Genomic DNA, 18,617 nt, shown 5'->3' with positions numbered 1-18,617 from the left:
TTTACTTCAGGCGATTGCATTTAGGCTTCACTAGTCATGAAACTGGTGTTTAGTTGTGAAGATAAACTTGCTAAACAAAACATGTAACTATCATAAACGTTTGTTTGCCATAGAGTTTATTTTCAGCAATAATCCAAAAATCAATGGAAATATCATTTTGACGAGGGGATCCAGCGTAATGTTAACTTCCACCTCAGCCTACAGAAAAACATCGTCTCTCAAGCACTCTATTAGCCACTACTAATAGTGTGTTCCATTTGCGCTGAGAAGTCGAAATTTCTGAGTGTCCAGTTGGAGATTTTTTAGGTAAAAGGCCTCCTGAAGTCTGAGTTCCGAATCACTTTTGGGTACAAAAAATTGGAGGAACCTTACCAGCCCCAACCTTAAAATCCAAGAAAGCTGCTCCGCACATCAACAGTGATGAAAGCTGTAGTAAAATACTGCTCTGCTCTGTGACGCGCTCAGCTACGTGTTTTCAGCCTGTGTGTTGGAGCCTCTGTTGGCCAGGTGCGGGTAGCACAGACTCCACTGGGTTTTGGAGCGGTTCGGTTTTGGGCCTCATCAGAGCTCGAGAGGGGTTGAGGGTGGGGGGTCCAGTGGGGTCCTGGATCACGAAAGGTGGGGCCTCCAACTCAAAAGATGTTTCCCCAAGAGGAGCAGCCGAGGCAGGGGGAGGTTGTGAGAACGACCCCTCAGAACAAACCATCGCTGGCCCAAGGCGGTCACACTTTAAGGGAATAGATCATTAGGTGTAATTAGGGTGTTCACATTGTCACATACCCCCCCGGCTGCCCAAGAATGAATAAAATCACCAGATACACCCCCCACTCACTCACACACACACACACACACACACACACACACACAGCAGCTCCCCAGTTAGTGAAAACACTTTGATGTCAGAAGAGTCGTCCAGAACTTGCCAGCATAAAGGCAGTGTTTTAAGCTTTCTCTTTTCTCCCCCGTCTCTCTCTCTCTCTCTCGACCCCTCTATCCCTCCCTCCCTCTTTTCTTCTGTCCCCTCCACACAAGGCTGTAAGACACACATGGTTGAATGAACGACAACCTTTCCCCTCCTCCCCTCTCCCTCGTTCTCCCCCTCTCTCCCCCCTTCGTCTCTTTTTCAGCCTTCCCACCCCGCATTTCTTTGAGGACTGGTCAATTCTCCGGGCCAAACAAAAAAAGCATCAAATGTTTTCTGCTGCTGGGTAATGAGGGAGTGGACCTCATCAGGGCCCAATAGTCAGCTATCCTTGGCTTTTGTTGCAGCTCAATGGCACCGCGCTCTTTGAAAAACTCAAAAGCAACTTTTTGAGGAGTAAAGGATAGAGAAAGATATGGCGTAGAGGGAGCGGGCGCAGAGGGGAGCAGAGGCAGGCACCGAGAGAAAAAAAAAAAAAAGCCACTCTGTTTTTATGCTAAACGGCTGTCCAGAGGGAGCAGTGGACAGCTTGGACAATGACATGATTGGAGCTACATGTGTTTGGATGACTTTCTTCTAAAGAGACTCTGATTCTCATGTCTGTCATCTCTGTCTCCTCTGTCTCTCCCTCCCCTCTTGTGTCTGTGAGTTCGTGAATGCTTCTGTGCGAGTAGTGAAACTCTTAATTTGCACTGGCGCTGCTTCCACGCTGCTTTTCTGTGAGTCAGCTGCACATAGGACTCGTTTTCACACTCGAACAAAAAGCTAACATTGTGGCAGGACCTGTGATGTAAATGAAAATAGGAACTAATTATTATTTTCCTCAATCTGTCATTTTTATATTAAAAGTTAATTCTTTAAAATGCCATAACATTAATAATAAAATGCCCCTCACCATAGACGGAGACACAGCATCTTCATATTTAGAACATGTGCATATGTCCCACCTAAATAAAAGCATGAAAGCAGCAGGAGACTTTTTTATTTTGAAAAAAATTAAGACATTTACACCTCAAATTGGCGCAGAAAAGGCACAAATTGGTGCATTATTAATCACCAGAATGCAGGAAATTATGTGTTTGGCAGATGAGCCAAACCTCTCGTTTCATGTGTCTGCCCAATCTTGAAAAGAAACCCAAGCCCTTGCCCTTCACAATTTCCCAGAGCTCAACATGGCATCTTCAAATTTCTCTTTTTGTCCAGTAAACAGTTCAAAATCCAAATATATTCATTGTACAGTTAAATGAAACCGAAAAAAGCAGCAAATTCTGACATTTGAGAAACCAAAACCAGATAATTAGACAGTTACTATCACCCTTTACCTCACTACCAGGGCACATTTCAAGTTTTGGCATGTTTACTAGATAAATGATAGTTTTTCAATGATTAAAATTGTTTTCAGATAATGTCCTGTTGATAATTCATTGATTAATCCTCTTCGTTTCAACTTTATCAATATTTATTTGAGCCACTAGTGAGATAACAAAATTTTAGTATAACAACAAAAGTAGACACCAGCCACCAGCCAAATGATGGTTAAATATTCAAGTGGCTTCTAGATGTGTTTACTAACCTCCAAAAAACTATGTTAATCTACTGAGTGGCTGGTAGATTTTGGAATTGTTTGGTTACGTTACAACCCGGTTAGTAATTTAAAAAGAAATACTGTATGCAATTAATTTTTGCCTCATTAGAAAAAGTATTTGGGTATTAATAGTACCCTAATATTTTGTCCATTAAGCATACACCTTATCAAATGATTTGCCTATAAAATGTCAAAAATTCTTGTTTTGTCCAACAAAAGGAGCAAAACCCAAATATTTTATTAATTGACAACAATGTTAAACAGAGTAACGAGTAATTTTTTTCAAAGTGACTAATTGATTTCCTTGTTGATTAATCGCCTAATCCTCTCAACAGTTGATGTTGTCTGTAGACACACGTCTGCCTCCCGTCTTAAACCCCTTGAGTCTGCACTCTGCCCTTTAAGATTTATAACCGGGAACCATTACTGGATGGCCATCTCTGACTGTAGGACACAATAGGCATTGGTTTCTGTTTCTATATAAAGCCCTAAATGGCAACATGCCTTTATGTATCAACGCCTTTATTAAACTGATCCCAGAGTCATGACTCAGCTCATTCAAGAGATTAACTAATGCTTGAATTTGGGAAAACTGCTTTTAGTTTTTGTGCTGCACACCAGAGGTGGGAGTAAATCATATGTGCAAGTCACAAGTCAGTGTGCTGAGAATCAAGTCAAATCAAGGCCTAGATATAAGCCAAGCAAGTCAAGTCACAAACTCATAAAAATAAGACAAGCTGCGCCCAGTGGTGGAATATAATTAAATATACATACTCAGGTAATGTGAGATCAAATCTGAGTCTTGTCTTCTCATGTCACTGGCTACTTCTACTCCACTACATTTATCTCACAGCTTTAGTTACTAGTTACTTTAGCAATTAAGATTTTTGCATACACACACATGCACAGACAGTGAACTTATGCTTAGAGAGCAGGTATGGACGCCATTAAGCACTTGTAGCAGCCAAAAAACCTCCTGTGTCGTTGGTTGCTAAGCATGTTCAATGCTAAATGAAAACGGTGAAGTTCATGGTGCCACTGTACATACTGCCATACCTCAAGAGGAGAGCTGGGCATAGAGTGCGTCTGGTATCAGCTGTCGAGTCCTCCTCCTCTGTGGTTTGCGCATCATCATGTTTCGAAAACAAAATCGTAATTTCTCAAAACCTAGAAAAATGAAAACATTGAAGAAAATGTCAAGTCTTTTCAAGTTGTCTGTCAAAGTCAATCTTTCATCAGTGTTCGTCAAGCAAGTCTCAGCCCTTAAATTTGCGACTTGAGTCGGACTCAAGTCAAGTCATGTGACTCGAGGCTTCCACCTCTGCTGCGCATGCGTGGAACAATTTATGACACACAGTGAAGCTTGACACAGTTGTACCTTTGTTGTTGTTTAATTGTTTGTTTCCTTGTTAATTAATCTCTTGTGTTTAAATAGTTTAAATATCAGTTGATATCATGTCCACAGACGCGATATACAAGTAGATGAGACTGTAAGTTGCCGAGTAGACTGACAAGGAGTCTGTGAGGGGAGCGTGATGGTGGAGGGGGGCAACCACAACGTGTAGGCGGATGAAATCTTGGAGGAGTGAGAACTTGACAATCCTCTCAAGATGGATAATCAAGTAATGACCCGCAAGGCCTCAGCCTTATCTGATTATAAATAACCAATGGAATCATCACCACTGATTGTGTTTCCATTCCTCCTTCTTCCCTCTCTCTTATTTGTACCTCGCTTCTCCGTCAAGAAATGCATCAGCCGCCTTTCCCGTAGGTAGAGACGGTGCATAAAGGGAGGGAGCAGGAGATGGCAGGAGAAAAGACAAACTGAGAGTCTAATGATGTGGCTGCGATAGTGACAAGTTTTTCTTTTTTTCCCATTTTGGAGGGACTATTTACCCGTTGGTAGGGTCACAGTAGGTTGATGAAATGACACCTCCTTTTTGTGCGTGGGGGAGGGCGAGTTTGTCAGGTTGTTATTAAGCCTGATTCAGCCAATTGGCTCAGAGTGGGAACCCCGTTTGTGTGAGCGGACATGGAGATAAAAAGTTGACAGCGGAGAAGAATAGAGTATTTCCGTCCCCTTGCTTTGTGATGATTACTAATTATCCTGCAGCTTAAGGAGGCCAGTGGCAGAAATTCACTGATTTCATAATTTACCGGAGCTGTCGTCGAATACTCAGTCAGCCGGCGATGGCTCGGATGGGATGATATGCAATTCCTTTCTTTTCTTTGATAGAATGGTGGAGATGATGATTATAGTTTGTGCTGCACTCCCTGACATGAATCCTGTTGACGTTTTACACTATCTGGAAAAGTTTGAACTCTGCATCACGAGTTCGCCCCTGCTGTAACACACTTGAATAGCTGCGGGAACAATAGATCAGCTCAATAAACCATGAAGAAGTGACACAAAATCCCGGCGCTGTCAGAGGAGAGAAAGATGTCTGCTGCCTTCTGTGTTGAATTTGTTCGCTTGTTCCTTATCTGCTCTTTGTCCGTGACAGATGAGCAGTGGAGAACTGCAAAGCATTAGAAACTGTTAGATAATGTGTTGTTGGCACACACTATAGAATTTCATGATAAGAATAAAAATAATCTATCATGTGGAAGAGCAAGAATTTAATTTACAACAACAAAAAATGGACTTCTCGGCACAATCGCTTATTTCAAAGACTCCCACAAGACGATCAGTCTACGAAACTAAAAGATAGCATCTACTCTGACTCCATTTATATGGTGCACAGTTTCAGTATTTCCTGTCCATATTTTAAATACGTCTCTGGTACCTTCTATGTGCCACAGATTGAACACCACCAAACCTGTACTTTACATCAGATGTAAGGATATCTGGTAGGGTTGAGCAGCATACTCGGATTAAATAAGTATCCAGTACAGATAGTGTACTTCTTACTGAGAAATCCTCATGTGGGTAGCTGTATTTTAACTCTTGGTCTAAAAGAAAAAAAGATCTGAAACTGAATTCTGATGTGGTTCTCTTAATAGTTTTCTACTAAATAATAAATATAGCAACTTCTGATCAACCCATATCAATTTCAGGTTTAAAATAATATACGCCCACTTCCAATTTAAACCCCACCCATGTTGGACCCAAACTCCACCCATTTCGAGTACAGATACAGATACAGATACAGATAATTTTGTTTGGTAAACAGATAGACAAAGATACAGATAATCGTGTACTCGCTCATCCCTAATATCTGGTGATATTTTACACACTTCTGATTGCATATTGATCAGTTTAGAAGCTGTGGATTCATATACAGTGGGTCTACACATTTGTTAAGAGAGATTACATGTATATTAAAATATTCTTAAGTAGAGTCGAGCCATAAAACTAAACGTGGTGACTGAAAGAGCCACACCAGATACCCTTATACAAGTTTGAAAAACCTCTAAAACTGAATTTAAAATACCCAAATTTGGGGGAAATTTGATGCCATACTGTTGTGAAATAACTTGAACTACTTAAAAGATAAGTCTGGTGGTATTGCACATCTTTCTTATTGTTACCTGATCCCATGAAAAGAACAAAACAATTAATTTATCCTGCTAACAAGTATTCATTGGTGGGTAGTGATACAGTACAAGTAATTCACATGAGTAAAAGAAGTAGTCTTTTTTTAAGGAACCAGTACTTTCATGTTCCTTTTTTAAAATGTGCTTCTACTCTTGACTTGAGTATATTTTGGAGCCAGTAATCTACTTTGTACGTCACTGCATTTGCCATTTATATCTTCGTTACAACTCGTCTGCTCTCAATGCAAGGATTAGGTGGAGGGGGAGTTCATTCACATCTACTGCAGATGCTAAGTAAGCCTCACTTGTCTTTTGACCACGATGCGATGATGACGGAGCAAAGAAAAAAAGAACAGGAGGCAGCTTCCAGCGACAGTCCCTGACCACAACTGGCCACGCTGTTCATACCAAAATCTAAAAAGAGACAAAGATCACACGATGAAGTGCTGCTGTGCTGCCCGAAAAACACTCACATCTCCGCTTTTAAAGATTAAGTAAGCTAGCTAACGTTAGCTACATTGATTTTACATGTATAACGTTAATCTTTGACGACATGATAATGACATTAACTTATCTTGTAGCTATAGTCTGTTGGTCTGTTGTTTTTTTGATATTACTGTTTTAAAATGAAAAGTAACTTATTAACCAGGTATTTTTACATTACTTGAGTAGGTTTCTCAAATGGTAATTTTTAAGTTTACTTGAGTAATTTTTTGGGTTTGTACTTTTACTTAAGTATAGATTTTCAGCATTCCACCTGCCACTGCAAGCATTTTAACCCTCTATGCCATAGAGCCTTGGTTCCCAACTTGTGGATCGTGGCCCAAAAGAGGGTTGCATGTCCAATGTGAATGGACCGCAAGTGACTGGCAAACTCAACACAAAAAAAAAACTCTTATTGTACAGTGAATTTCTGGCACAGAGCTTTTATTTTAAACAACATCTCTAACATCTTCTACCACGTTAAAAATACATGCACCCCACATGCCTGACTTCTCATTCACCCTTCTGTCTGTTGTGTGTTTGTGTTTTTGTGCGTGTGTGTGCAGGAGTACTGCCACACCATCTGCCTAGATGCGGGGATTGACTACAGGAGGCTGGACAGCGCTGCAGCATGGAAACTCTACTATCTGTGAGACACATGCACTAATACACTAATATTGGTCACATTTGTTCCTCTGTGTGCGCTCCGACTCAGCTTAGACGCTGCACAGAGGTCTGCTAAAGAGTCGACATTTACCTGCATCCACTACATACACAGAGGCATTCACATACACACAGGAAATGTTTGTGCACATTATCGAGCTTGATTTTATTTATTTTTTAAAGGACAGAAAGCGAAGGCAAACAGATGGATAAATGGGGAGAAGCAGACTGGGAGGTTTATAAAGACCTACAGTACATTACCTTGAGAGATCCATAAAAAGAATGAAAGAGGAATCAATAGAATATGAGAAAATGGTAGAGCTTTAAAAGCTAGTTTTCCATTTTCCTCATTACATATACACTGTTAGGAACACACGCACGCACACACACACACACACACGCAGACAAACAAGGTATGAATGACACTGCTGTTGCTCATCGCTGTATTGGAGCTTTCAAGTGCTTTCGTCTTTTCACTGTATGTAAATAGAGCACATCGCACCCTTTTACCTGGAGTTAAAACACAAGCACACACACAGACACAAACACACACACTTTACAATCTCATTTTGACGTGCATTCACAGGCTAATGCTCGTGTTTAGAGCCTAACATCCTGTTTTTTACTGATGGAGTGAAAAGCTAAGTACCCCCCTCCCCTGCTCTCCTTGCTGCCATCGTTTGATGTGGCCACTTCAGCATTATTAATTTCATATCCTATTTTCTCCTCTCTGTTTCTGTGTGTGTGTGTGTGTGTGTGTGTGTGTGTGTGTGTGTGTGTGTGTGTCTGTCTTGTTCAGCTCAGGGGAGCCTGGTGCGGAGACCTTCTTGGATGCGCTTTTCGAGGAGCTGGCCTTAAGTCAAAAGAGTGGTAAGAAACTTAGGGACAACCTAGGGACAGTTCACCCCAAAATCAAAACTACGTATTTTTCCTCTTGCCTGTTGTGCTGTTTATCAGTCTAGATTGTTTTGCTGTGAGTTGCCAAGTGCCAAGATATCGGCCATAGAGATGTCTGCCTTCTCTCGAATATAATAAAACTAGATGGCACTCAGCTTTTGGAAAACTCAACAGCAATGTCTCTTTACAGAAATCATGACACGGATTCTCAAGACAATTCACAGACCTTGTTGTGAGCAGTTTCATCTAGGAACTATTTTCTTTCTACCAAATTACACCCGCCAACCATATCACTGAGCAGAAGGAAGTGTGCATTACTTGTGATTCAACCAATCACAGTTGAGGAGTCTTTAACACAGCAAGCAGTCTTTGCTCACGGACTATGGACAAACTGTCAAACAAGGCACTGCTTATCAAAAATTAATTAAGATTCTGTTCCTACATTGTCTATGTCTGTCCTCAAATGTTTTCAGAAACATGTTTTAGTCTACTGTTTAGCTGTAAAATGAGAAAGTTTGCTCTCAGACACTCCTTTCTCCTGATCGCCATTTATTCTACTGAGCATACATTAATTAGACGCTATTTCCACCATTGCATTAGCCCATTCTTTCTATTCCAGGGCCTTTGTTGTCTCGCATCACACCTTCAACTTTAAATTTCTAATATTCTTGAGTAGTATTTGAGTATTTAGAGCAACAGTATGGCATCATATTTTGCAAAAATGTACCAAAAGGAATGTTTTTCTACACAAAGCTGACTGGTTTGGTTGTGTATTATTCTAGACCATTATTAAGCTTTGGAGCTAAAATAAAGCCAAGGCCTCAAAAGGTTCAAAAAAAGGCGAAATTTGATTTTAAAGTCACTTTTAAAGGCTCTAAAACGTTGGACTTTGAACTGTGGATTTTGTGGATTTTAAGGTTAAATTCTTTTAGTTTGGAACTTTGCCGGAATTTTTCTTGTATTTATATATCTAAAAACAGTGTATTTTAAATTTGTAGACACACTGTAGTCATCCAATTTGGATTATGTTTGTCACTTAAGGTACATACACATCTTGTGTCCTGCTTTTTAAGTTAATAGCAGGGTTGAAAGGAGGAGGGTTTGAATTCTGTGGTGGAGGATTAACTTTCATTACTTCACAGATTTGCTTTTAACATATTGATTCAACTGTAAATGTTATCATAAAATATTTATGATATGAGGCATATTGTTTGTTGTATGTTTCCATAGTTACCGGCCCTAGGACGCTCACAGTGCTGGGCAGAGACGTCACTCTGGCAAAGACCTGTGGCTCCATCGCCGACTGTACTTTTGATGAGCTGTGTGGCAGAGTGAGTGTTTTATCCTGGTGTCTTTGTCTTGTAATAATCTTCTCTGCATCCTGTGACTGTAAAACAATGGTTTCAGGACAGTAACATACATCCTTAACAATAGTACTTATTACTGCATGTAATCACCATCTTAAGCTATACATATAGTTTTTCTTACAGCGTTTACAAAAAACATTAAAAGAAAAAGGCAGCAGGAACAACGTAACACTCATCTCAGCTGTTGCTTTCAAAAATATAGTTACAATACAGGAATGGCGCACAGAGTTGACTCACACACACGCACACACAGTTCACTCGCACACAAAATCCACTCACCACTAATCAAAACTGTTGAAATTCAAAGCACCTCTCTTGCCTCTTTATTGCCTCTGTGTTCTGTTTCTTCCCTCCTGTGTCCTTATTGTCCAAGCCTTTGCTCTCAAACTGAATCACCTTCCCTCCATCTCAGTCCTATTTTCTGCTCAATGTCAAAAAGCAAGTCTATTGACAATTTAGTGAATGGTTGAGCCCGTTGTGCTACAAAAGAAAGAAAAAAAAAAAAACAGTGAGGTACAGTAATCGTCAGTGTGTGTAAAGTCTGCAGCCTGATGGACAGCGGTGAGCTTTTGCAGGCAGAGTGAGTGAGCTTCAAGGCTTCTTCTGACATACATGTTGGCCCGTCCACATTAATTTTGAGCGCAATGTTCCTGAACGCCAAAGACCCAAGGACAGTGACTGAACATCCGTCTTTTGCACAACATGCTCCCATTGTATGTTTGGTGTTTTTTCAGGTCAAACATACAGACTGCAACGTCTTGTGTGTGTGTATTTAGAGGGCTGCTGTGCTACACTGAAACTATTCACCCTCTGCTCTGTGTTTTGCTGTAGTTTACTCACTGATGTAACCTGCTCACTTGTTTTCCAGCCTCTTGGTGCCAGTGACTACCTGGAAATAGCACAGCACTTTGACACCGTATTCATCCGCCATGTTCCCGTCCTGACTCTGACCCTCAAGGACCAGGCTAGACGCTTCACCACCCTCATAGACAGCTTCTACGACAACAAGGTGCTCTATCTGTATGACAAACTATAGTTATGGGGAACTAGTTTTTGGTTTAACTAACTGACATTTAGATTGGTTCCCTATAAGCCTTGCTTTCACTAATTCTGCCATTGGAAATGATCTCTTGGGAAAATGATGGCTCGATTTACAGCAGAAAGGAAGTGCATCAGCCATCATGTAGGATAGCACTTTGGTTTTTTCCCAGTAGCTATTCAGCCCAGTCGCCAGAAACAGAACTAACCACTAATACGTTACATTTGAACGTTTCAAGCATATCATAGCAACATTTCTAAAGTGATGTAGTTCTGATTACATGTATATGAACTGACTTTGTCATTGGGTGGTGGAGGGGATGGTGGACCGTGTGATGTCTCAGCGAGATGGCTGCCGAGCTGTAGACCACTGTAAGAGACCAAAACCTGTTGTTGATTAGTGAAACATCCTGGCATTCCCAGCCATGATTTTGCTGTCAAAATTGGGTATTTTAAACCAAACTTGATCTTTTCCAAACCATAACCAAGTATTTTTTGTGCCTCAACATAACTATGTGAGCCACAACATTGTTGAAAGCAAAAGTTTTAACATATTGGCTACATGATTGGGTAAAAATGTTACATTCCGTGGTTTGCAGAAATGTACAATGCCAATGTGTATTCTGGCGATGGGTAGAGCTATAGGTAACTATGTCCACCTAAAGAGTATCAAAGTAAGTTCTTTACAGTTACTGTCCACAGTAGTGGAAATGGTGGACAAAGGACTAGCTGAAGTAACTGTGAAAACTACGGATGTCAACGATTAACCGTTTATTGGTCAACCACTTAGAAGATTTTTGACCAGTTCCACATGTCGATCTACAGCTTAATTTTGCTTCCCTTCAGTTTATTGTGCTGCAGACCAGAAGGGTCAGGTGGGAGCTAGCTAGAGTTAGCAGCGCCACACATTTGGCCATTACTGCTAGCAATGTTGTCCTGACCCACCAGTGTTGCTATGGAAACATTGTGCCTACCCTCCAGTCTCCCCTAGCTCAAACCGTTTAGCAGTGTCAGCACAGCTAGTGATGCTAACATTGTAAATAGTGTTAAAAGGGTTTTGTGGCTCAGAATGAAGCCCCTTACTCCCCTGGTGACCAGGGGAGAGACTGTAGGGTGGGCACAATGTTTCCACAGCAACATGTTCTGCCACTGGAACGGAATGAACGAATGAGTGGTGCTGCTAGCTAGCTAACATTAGCTCCCACCTGACCCACATAGTTCAAAGAAACCAGTGGACACTGGAGTTTGGGCGGTGGTCATCTTTCCACATGTTAATGTGATTGGCCAGCTGTCTGTCAGCAAAGCAGACAGAAAATAAAAGGCAACCATTTTCATCACAAAACATTAAAATTTCACCACTTCAAACTGATTAGTGCTAAAACTCACTGAGTCAAAGGAGCACCGGACTAAAAGGAGAGACCTCTCGTATTTCAACTATTTTTGTTTTCCTAAAAATTACCCACTTAGTTACCAGCAGATAGGTGTCTAAAGCAAAATTCACAGAAACTGACATTCCTAGTGGAAACTGGTAGTTGCCAGGCTCTGAGGAAAATGGACAGTGATCCAGTTGTTTTTACGACAGCGACATCAATAATACCATTTGGAAACGATAGGGGAGGAAAGTTGCCTGTTTCCACTGAAAGCAGTGAGGCAGCAGTTGTCTGTTCTGTGTTATTCAGTGTACAGCACACACATTAACCAAGAGGCTGATGGACAATATTATGTAATATACCAAATTCAAGATGGCCATCAGACTTGGGGCTTTTGTTGCATGTCACTCTCCATCTTTCTCTACCTTCATTTTCTGCCATCTCTTTACTGCTGATAAAAAAAGTAAAGTGCCCAAAGATAGAAGTGAGTACTGAGATAAAAATGGTACATCCCTACACTATTCACTGCTGCAAAAAGTAATATCAGATTATTATATTACCACTGCATTCAGTACAGTATTCAGTTAAGTGTCAACCTCATATTGGCTCACTTCCCATGAACTATATTTTCATCATTCAGTTCTTTATTGTGTCAAAGAGGAAATTTGATTTGGTAAAAAAAAAAGTCAGTGTGCACTTAAATCTTCTCAGGGATGCAATAAAACACATCAAATTGACTTGATTTTAAGGAGGTAATAAATGAATGGTTAACTGCTCTTATTTAATATTGATCACAGGAAACAGACAATTAATTATATAGGAAGTAACCTCTATTAATAAACTGGACATTCCTGTATCTGTTTTCTTCCCTCTGTGTCCCAGGTGAGAGTGGTACTGCTGGCGGCCTCTCCTTTGGACCGGTTGTTTGTCCACACAGGAGGGGACAATGAGAGGGACAGACAACTGCTGGATGACCTTGGCCTCAGCGGGGTAAAATCACATCTACTACAACAGAACATAACAAGTTAAAGGAATACTTCACCCACAAAATGATCACGTGTATATCAGTTAGTCATCCTGTGTTATGTTGAATAAGTGAAGAAAACGGTTTTTCCCGCATGACAACGAACGGAGAATCAAAACACTTTTGACAGCAGCAAAACTACATCAATTTGGATATCAATTTCCATGTGACATGGAATTCATGAAGTAGATGTAGTTTTTCTTGCATGACTCATGACATGAAGGAGAACAAAGAATCCAAAAACGGAGAAAATTCTTGATGGACTGAAGTACAAGAGGTCCACATTTAACCACAGCAAAACTATATCAAAACATCTGTTTACAAACTCTCACACAACTCATGCAGTATATTCCAAGTTTCAGTCATTCAGTCATATGTTAAGCTTCCCAGACACATGCATCTTTGCTAAAACCTTATTTATGCTCATGCATTTCATTGAGCAGAGTTCAAATGCACACTTTTTCCCAGGGGTTCTTCTTGTCGTTTGTGTGACTGTTTATGAGGAAGGGTTTTAAATAGTAAGGTTTTAGTGAAAATGCACATGATTGGAAAGCATTGAGCATACGACTGGATAAATGGGACTTGGATTATACTGCATGAGTTCTGTGTGAGATAGTAAACTGCTGTTTTGATATAGTTTTGCTGTTGTTAAACGCGGACTCCTTGTACTTCAGTTCATCAAGTATTTCTCTGTTTTTGGATTCTTCGTTCACCATGGAGTCATGCAAAAAAAACACTACCTTCATGAATTTCATGTAACACAGGGTGGGTAATTGATACACAAATAGTCATTCTGAGGGTGAAGTATTCCTTTAAAACATCAGGAAAACCATCATATCCTCACAGCAATGAATGGATGTCGTTCCCAAAATCCAAATATTTGTTAAAAAAAAAAAATCTCATTACTGATTTCTCTGTAAATTAGTTCACCTCATAAAAGGCTTCAATAAGGATATAAATAAGCGGGTTGTTTACTAGTTATTAGTTTATGAGTGTGGACTACAAACTTAATAAAGGGAATTTACAGAATCACAGGAACACTTACATAAGTCTGCAGCAGCGTATGGTGGTTAATATTTGATGTTAACAATCACATTAAGCTTACTTATTGCAGTATAAATCCAAAACAAATTTCTAATGTACATTTTATTAGACCCAATGTTACTTAATTTGTTATATCATATGTCAATCAAAGTTTACATTTTCAGGAAAGGGTTAGGACTGAGACTATGTGAATGTGAACACGATATTCCTGAAAGAGGGTCTCTCTCTCTCACACCAGTTGAAATCAACCCTCTGTCTTTATTCTGTTTCTCTAACCCAAACTTGTTTCAATATCAGCCGTTAACCCTGGTGTTGGCTCCTCTCTTCAGGACGCAGCGGAGCACCTGACTCTGTTCACAGCCGAGGAGGAGATCTTTGCCTCCCAGAGGACCGTCTCCAGACTGATGGAGATGCAGACGGAGTCATACTGGATTAGAGGAGACCGCAGTCACAGCAAGAAACACACCAACACCTGACATCCACTCCTGACTGCCTGACAGTCATATATACCTCCAGACAACACAGTACCTCACCAACTACTGACACTACGCAAGAGGAGGTCCTGTTTAATAACAGAAAAGGCCCCAGTATATGCAGGAAGCAGCAAAGTAAATATATAACAAAACTAGATTCGATCAGACTTCCCTTCATCTTATACATCTGTTACCCCATTTTACTGTTCGGTCCTCTTCTCAGAGGTGTGCTCTCTCCCCCTTGTGGACTGTTTATTTTTAAGAATATGAAAACCTCTTCAACGTGTGTGAACCACAAGGCAAACAGGTGCTCACTTCAGGGAGAGGAGAGGAGCCAAGTGTCCGTCAGAGTAGTTGGCTACTGCCCTCTAGTGGGTGAATGACAGAAAGGTCAAATATTCTCAATGAAACAATATCTGTCTCTGTGCAGCTTTGAATGAAACCTTTACTATATAAAGCCCGGTATCAATTTAAAATGATTTTCATGATGTAATTCCATCCATGAAGGTCAGCAGCTGTTAGATTATCATTGATGTATTCCAGGTTTGGATTCTTAATCAAGAAGAAGTCGTCTTGATTTTGATGGTTTGACTACTGTTTTTTTTTTTTTTTTTTAAACTGTACTAACTGAGAGGGGAAATGTGTCTTGCATTATTACAGTGATTATCATACACAACTTTAAACTTTGCAGTAAAACTAATACAATATAATAAAACTGTGAAAACAAACAGTTCTGAAGGGGGTCGTGCAGATTTGTACAAAAGATCAACAATTGAATCTGATTTAAAAAATGCACACCGACACAAAAAAATATGCATAAGACATGATACCAAAAAACGCCCCTTCAGTTGCTAAAACTTAAACTTTATTTTAAAGGAACAGTGTGTAAGATAGAGGGGGATTTAATGGCATCTAGCAGTGAGGGTTGCAGATTTCAATCAGCTGAAACTTGTCCCAGTTCGAATTCCTTCAGTTTTCATTGCTCAGAAGGTTTTTTCGGGGAGCTGAATTATCCACATGGGTGTCCTCCTCTCCAAAACACATGGCCTAGCTGATGTAAACTGGTAAAAACACTGAATAAAGCAGTTTAACATCACAAATCAGTGTTTCAGGACATCTCAGACAGGCTACTAGTCCAGCACCTACTCATATGTGCTAACCTTCGCCCTGAGCCACACATTCGGGAGGTTTTTACCAGGAGCTGAATTATCCACAGAGGTCTCTCTTCTCCAAACCAAACTGATTAAAACTGGCAAAACACTGAATAAACCAGTTTCACATTACAAAGCAGTGTTTTTCCAACACTGCTTGATACTCACTACAGTGGCCAACGCGAAACTGTGAATGGCCCCCTCTAAAGCCAGTGTTTGGTTTGTCTGTTCTGGGCTACTGTAGAAACAAGGCAGCGCAACATGGCAGACTCCATAGACGAGGACCCGATCCTTAAATAGATATAAACGGCTCATTCTAAAGCAACAAAAACACAACAGTTCTTATTCTCAGGTGATTATACCCCAAACAAAACATTTTTTATTATATTGTTTTTATTTTATTCCAGTATATCTCCCTAAATCCTACACAGTGGACCTTTCATTGCAAAAGGTAAAAAAAAAAAAAAAAAAAAAAAAAAACTTTTTTGGGTCATATTAAATGAAATGTTTTCTTTTTGCATCTGAGGAACTTTTTTGGATGATATGGAACAAAAATAAATAAATACTGGAGCCATGCAAAAATAATATTGCACAATATAGATTCTGTTGTAGTGTGTTTTTATGATTCTCTGTCTAATTTAACACATGAAAAACTAACATTGTGTCAGCCAAAATAACCGCAACATTAAAGCTGTAATATAGTTTAAAGCAGTAGTTCCCACTTGTTGGGTCGTGGTCCAAAAGTGGGTCATGGACCATTCGGAATGGACCACAAATGACTCCCAAAGGTGTCAAGTTTGTTATAAACAAATTTTATTTTTAAGTACAGTGTATTTCAGGCACAGAGTTTTGTGGTGAAATGCTGTTTCCTGCTGTAGAGTGAGTGACTAATGGACAGATACTGAACAGAGACAGCAAACTAGCTCTACGGCATGGTGATGTATGTAGTATGATGCTAAATATGTTAAACTGTGTGGACCTCAAACTAATGACTAAGGAGAAATCTTGACCCTGGAGCTGGAACAGTTGGGAACCAGTGATTTAAAGTATACTGGGTAATCTCATTCAGTATTCATATGCTCACATTGTGATGCTGATGTTGATACAATATATTACTCAAGCCTTATAAACACCTTCCTAGCTCTTCATCTGCACAGTGTATTATGTGGTTACAGATAGACATTTTTACCGTCTTACTGTGTTGTGTTGATACTTCTTCCTGTTTGCCAGTAGGTGGCAGCAGAGGGTAATCAATTGTTACAAGGTTTGTTATTGCGTCCATCTGAGGATGAGGTCATCCTAGTGCACCACTCCAGCCTGGACCAGCCCGCCCTGACAACTACAGTGAGAACTGTGAGCAGCACCTACAGAATCCAAGCCAAGAGCGTTACATAAGATTCTGTGTCTGCACCAAGTAGCAACAGTACAAAAACACCACAGTAAAAACAAAACTCATTATATTCAGAGACAGTGAACGACTCAGCGTGTGTGTGTGTGCAGGTGTGTGGGTGTGCGCACGGATGCATGCACGACGTGTATCATTAAAAAGCGCTTGAGTGGGTAGCACGGCCCCCAAGACTTTTCCACCATAACTGTCAATTAAAGGAAAATCAATCACGCCCATATGCCAAGGCCCCTAATCCAATCAGAGCACTATGCTGCTTGGGGGAAACATCAGACACAAACAGAAATGGCCGCCGTGCTTTGTGATTGTCTTAATTGGGTGACTCACGCTGGCTTAGAGGGGTGGTCGCAGTCTGCACCCTCTCTGGACCACAGTCTTGACACCCCATGCTGACACAGGGAAGATGGAGCAGCTCACCCTTTGACGCTTTCTCATTGTCTTATCAGTTAAAATGGGAACAGATGTGAATAAAAATATTAATAGTATGGCTTCTGCTTTTACAGTCAGTCTAAGCAAAGTTGGATAAATCACAAGAAGTCTTAAAATGTGCATTATAGGTTTGTAAGGCTTTGATGTTAGAAGGTCTGTCAAACATGGATGAAATGGAGTTGTCATAGGGCAGAGTTTTGTTGCTCTAACCTGAAATAGGTCACTAAGTGTGTAAGTGTTAAATGAGTTCCTGGTAAAGAAAAAACGTAATAAAACAAATTGTTCTGGGTTGTGTTGGTCTGCTCGCTTGTGTGCTTAAACGTGTCCTTGTGAAACACAATTGCGGCCCTCGGAGGGGCACCTAGGGTGAAGCTGGCTTATCTGTGCTGATACAGATACTGTAGCAGGGTACTGAGGGAACACGTCTGACACTTATTTTGCTCACATGACCTAGATTGACAATGAACTTTGTAAGGCCAGCTGGAAACATACACATCAGCCGACTGGTTTAAATGTGCAGGTGCATATATGTACCCAGAGGAAAGGGTAAATAAAAGTCAGTGTTGTGGTCTTTACACTGAAACCTAAAAACACCCAAACAGCCTGTAGGGTTTAGAAAAAATAATGGTGTGCTTAATGGGATGTGCTGAATAATCAAATGCTGCTGCTCTTTAAGAAAACAGGTTAAAGGGGGAAAACAAAATATGTATTTCAGGTAGTCCTATGTTTATTTAGAGTTACACACTTTGGTCATGAGACAATTAAAGAAATGGTTTCAACCACAGCTCATCTAATCATGGCATATGAATTTTAAAAATGCAATTCTTTACTGAATGGTCACCTATAACAAAATATCATATACATTTGAAATACATTTAAATGTACTCATGCATATTAGAATAGTGCAGTGTGATACAGTTGGCTTCATACAGTACGTCTGCACACACACAGACACACACTCAGACATCCTAACCTCCCTCTGTACATCCAGCGAGCAGTTAACTCCATAGTTCTCTGCAGGAGCCAAACTGCTGCATCAGGTATTCTCTTTGATGTGAAGGGAACAAAAACCATCACACAATATGTGGTACGTGTTCCGACTATCTGCCTGTAATCCTGTACAGTACTGACTCCAGACTGCTGCTGCAAATGAGCGTGTGTGTGTGTGTTGTAGCACTCTGCCTGGATAAATGTATGTCAGTGAGCACAGTTAAACTATAACGTCCGAC

The 18,617-nt window shown here is 40.4% G+C and overlaps 1 protein-coding gene across 1 annotated transcript in view; it reads left to right on the top strand.

Moving 5' to 3' along the window:
* The window catches only part of afg1lb (AFG1 like ATPase b), a 47,108-nt gene extending 29,442 nt beyond the window's left edge, over positions 1–17,666 (top strand). The window contains exons 8-13 of the mRNA XM_049590314.1: positions 7,094–7,176; positions 7,990–8,060; positions 9,318–9,418; positions 10,323–10,463; positions 12,745–12,852; positions 14,260–17,666. Coding sequence (XP_049446271.1) covers positions 7,094–7,176; positions 7,990–8,060; positions 9,318–9,418; positions 10,323–10,463; positions 12,745–12,852; positions 14,260–14,406 — 651 coding nt within the window. The 3' untranslated portion in view covers positions 14,407–17,666. The remainder of the gene's footprint in view (positions 1–7,093; positions 7,177–7,989; positions 8,061–9,317; positions 9,419–10,322; positions 10,464–12,744; positions 12,853–14,259) is intronic.
* The last annotated feature ends 951 nt before the right edge of the window (positions 17,667–18,617 follow it).

Source organism: Epinephelus fuscoguttatus, linkage group LG11, assembly GCF_011397635.1.
Source record: "Epinephelus fuscoguttatus linkage group LG11, E.fuscoguttatus.final_Chr_v1".
Taxonomy (NCBI): domain Eukaryota; kingdom Metazoa; phylum Chordata; class Actinopteri; order Perciformes; family Serranidae; genus Epinephelus; species Epinephelus fuscoguttatus.
The sequence above is the reverse complement of the archived record's forward strand: the minus strand, read 5'-3'. Positions and strand labels throughout refer to the sequence as shown.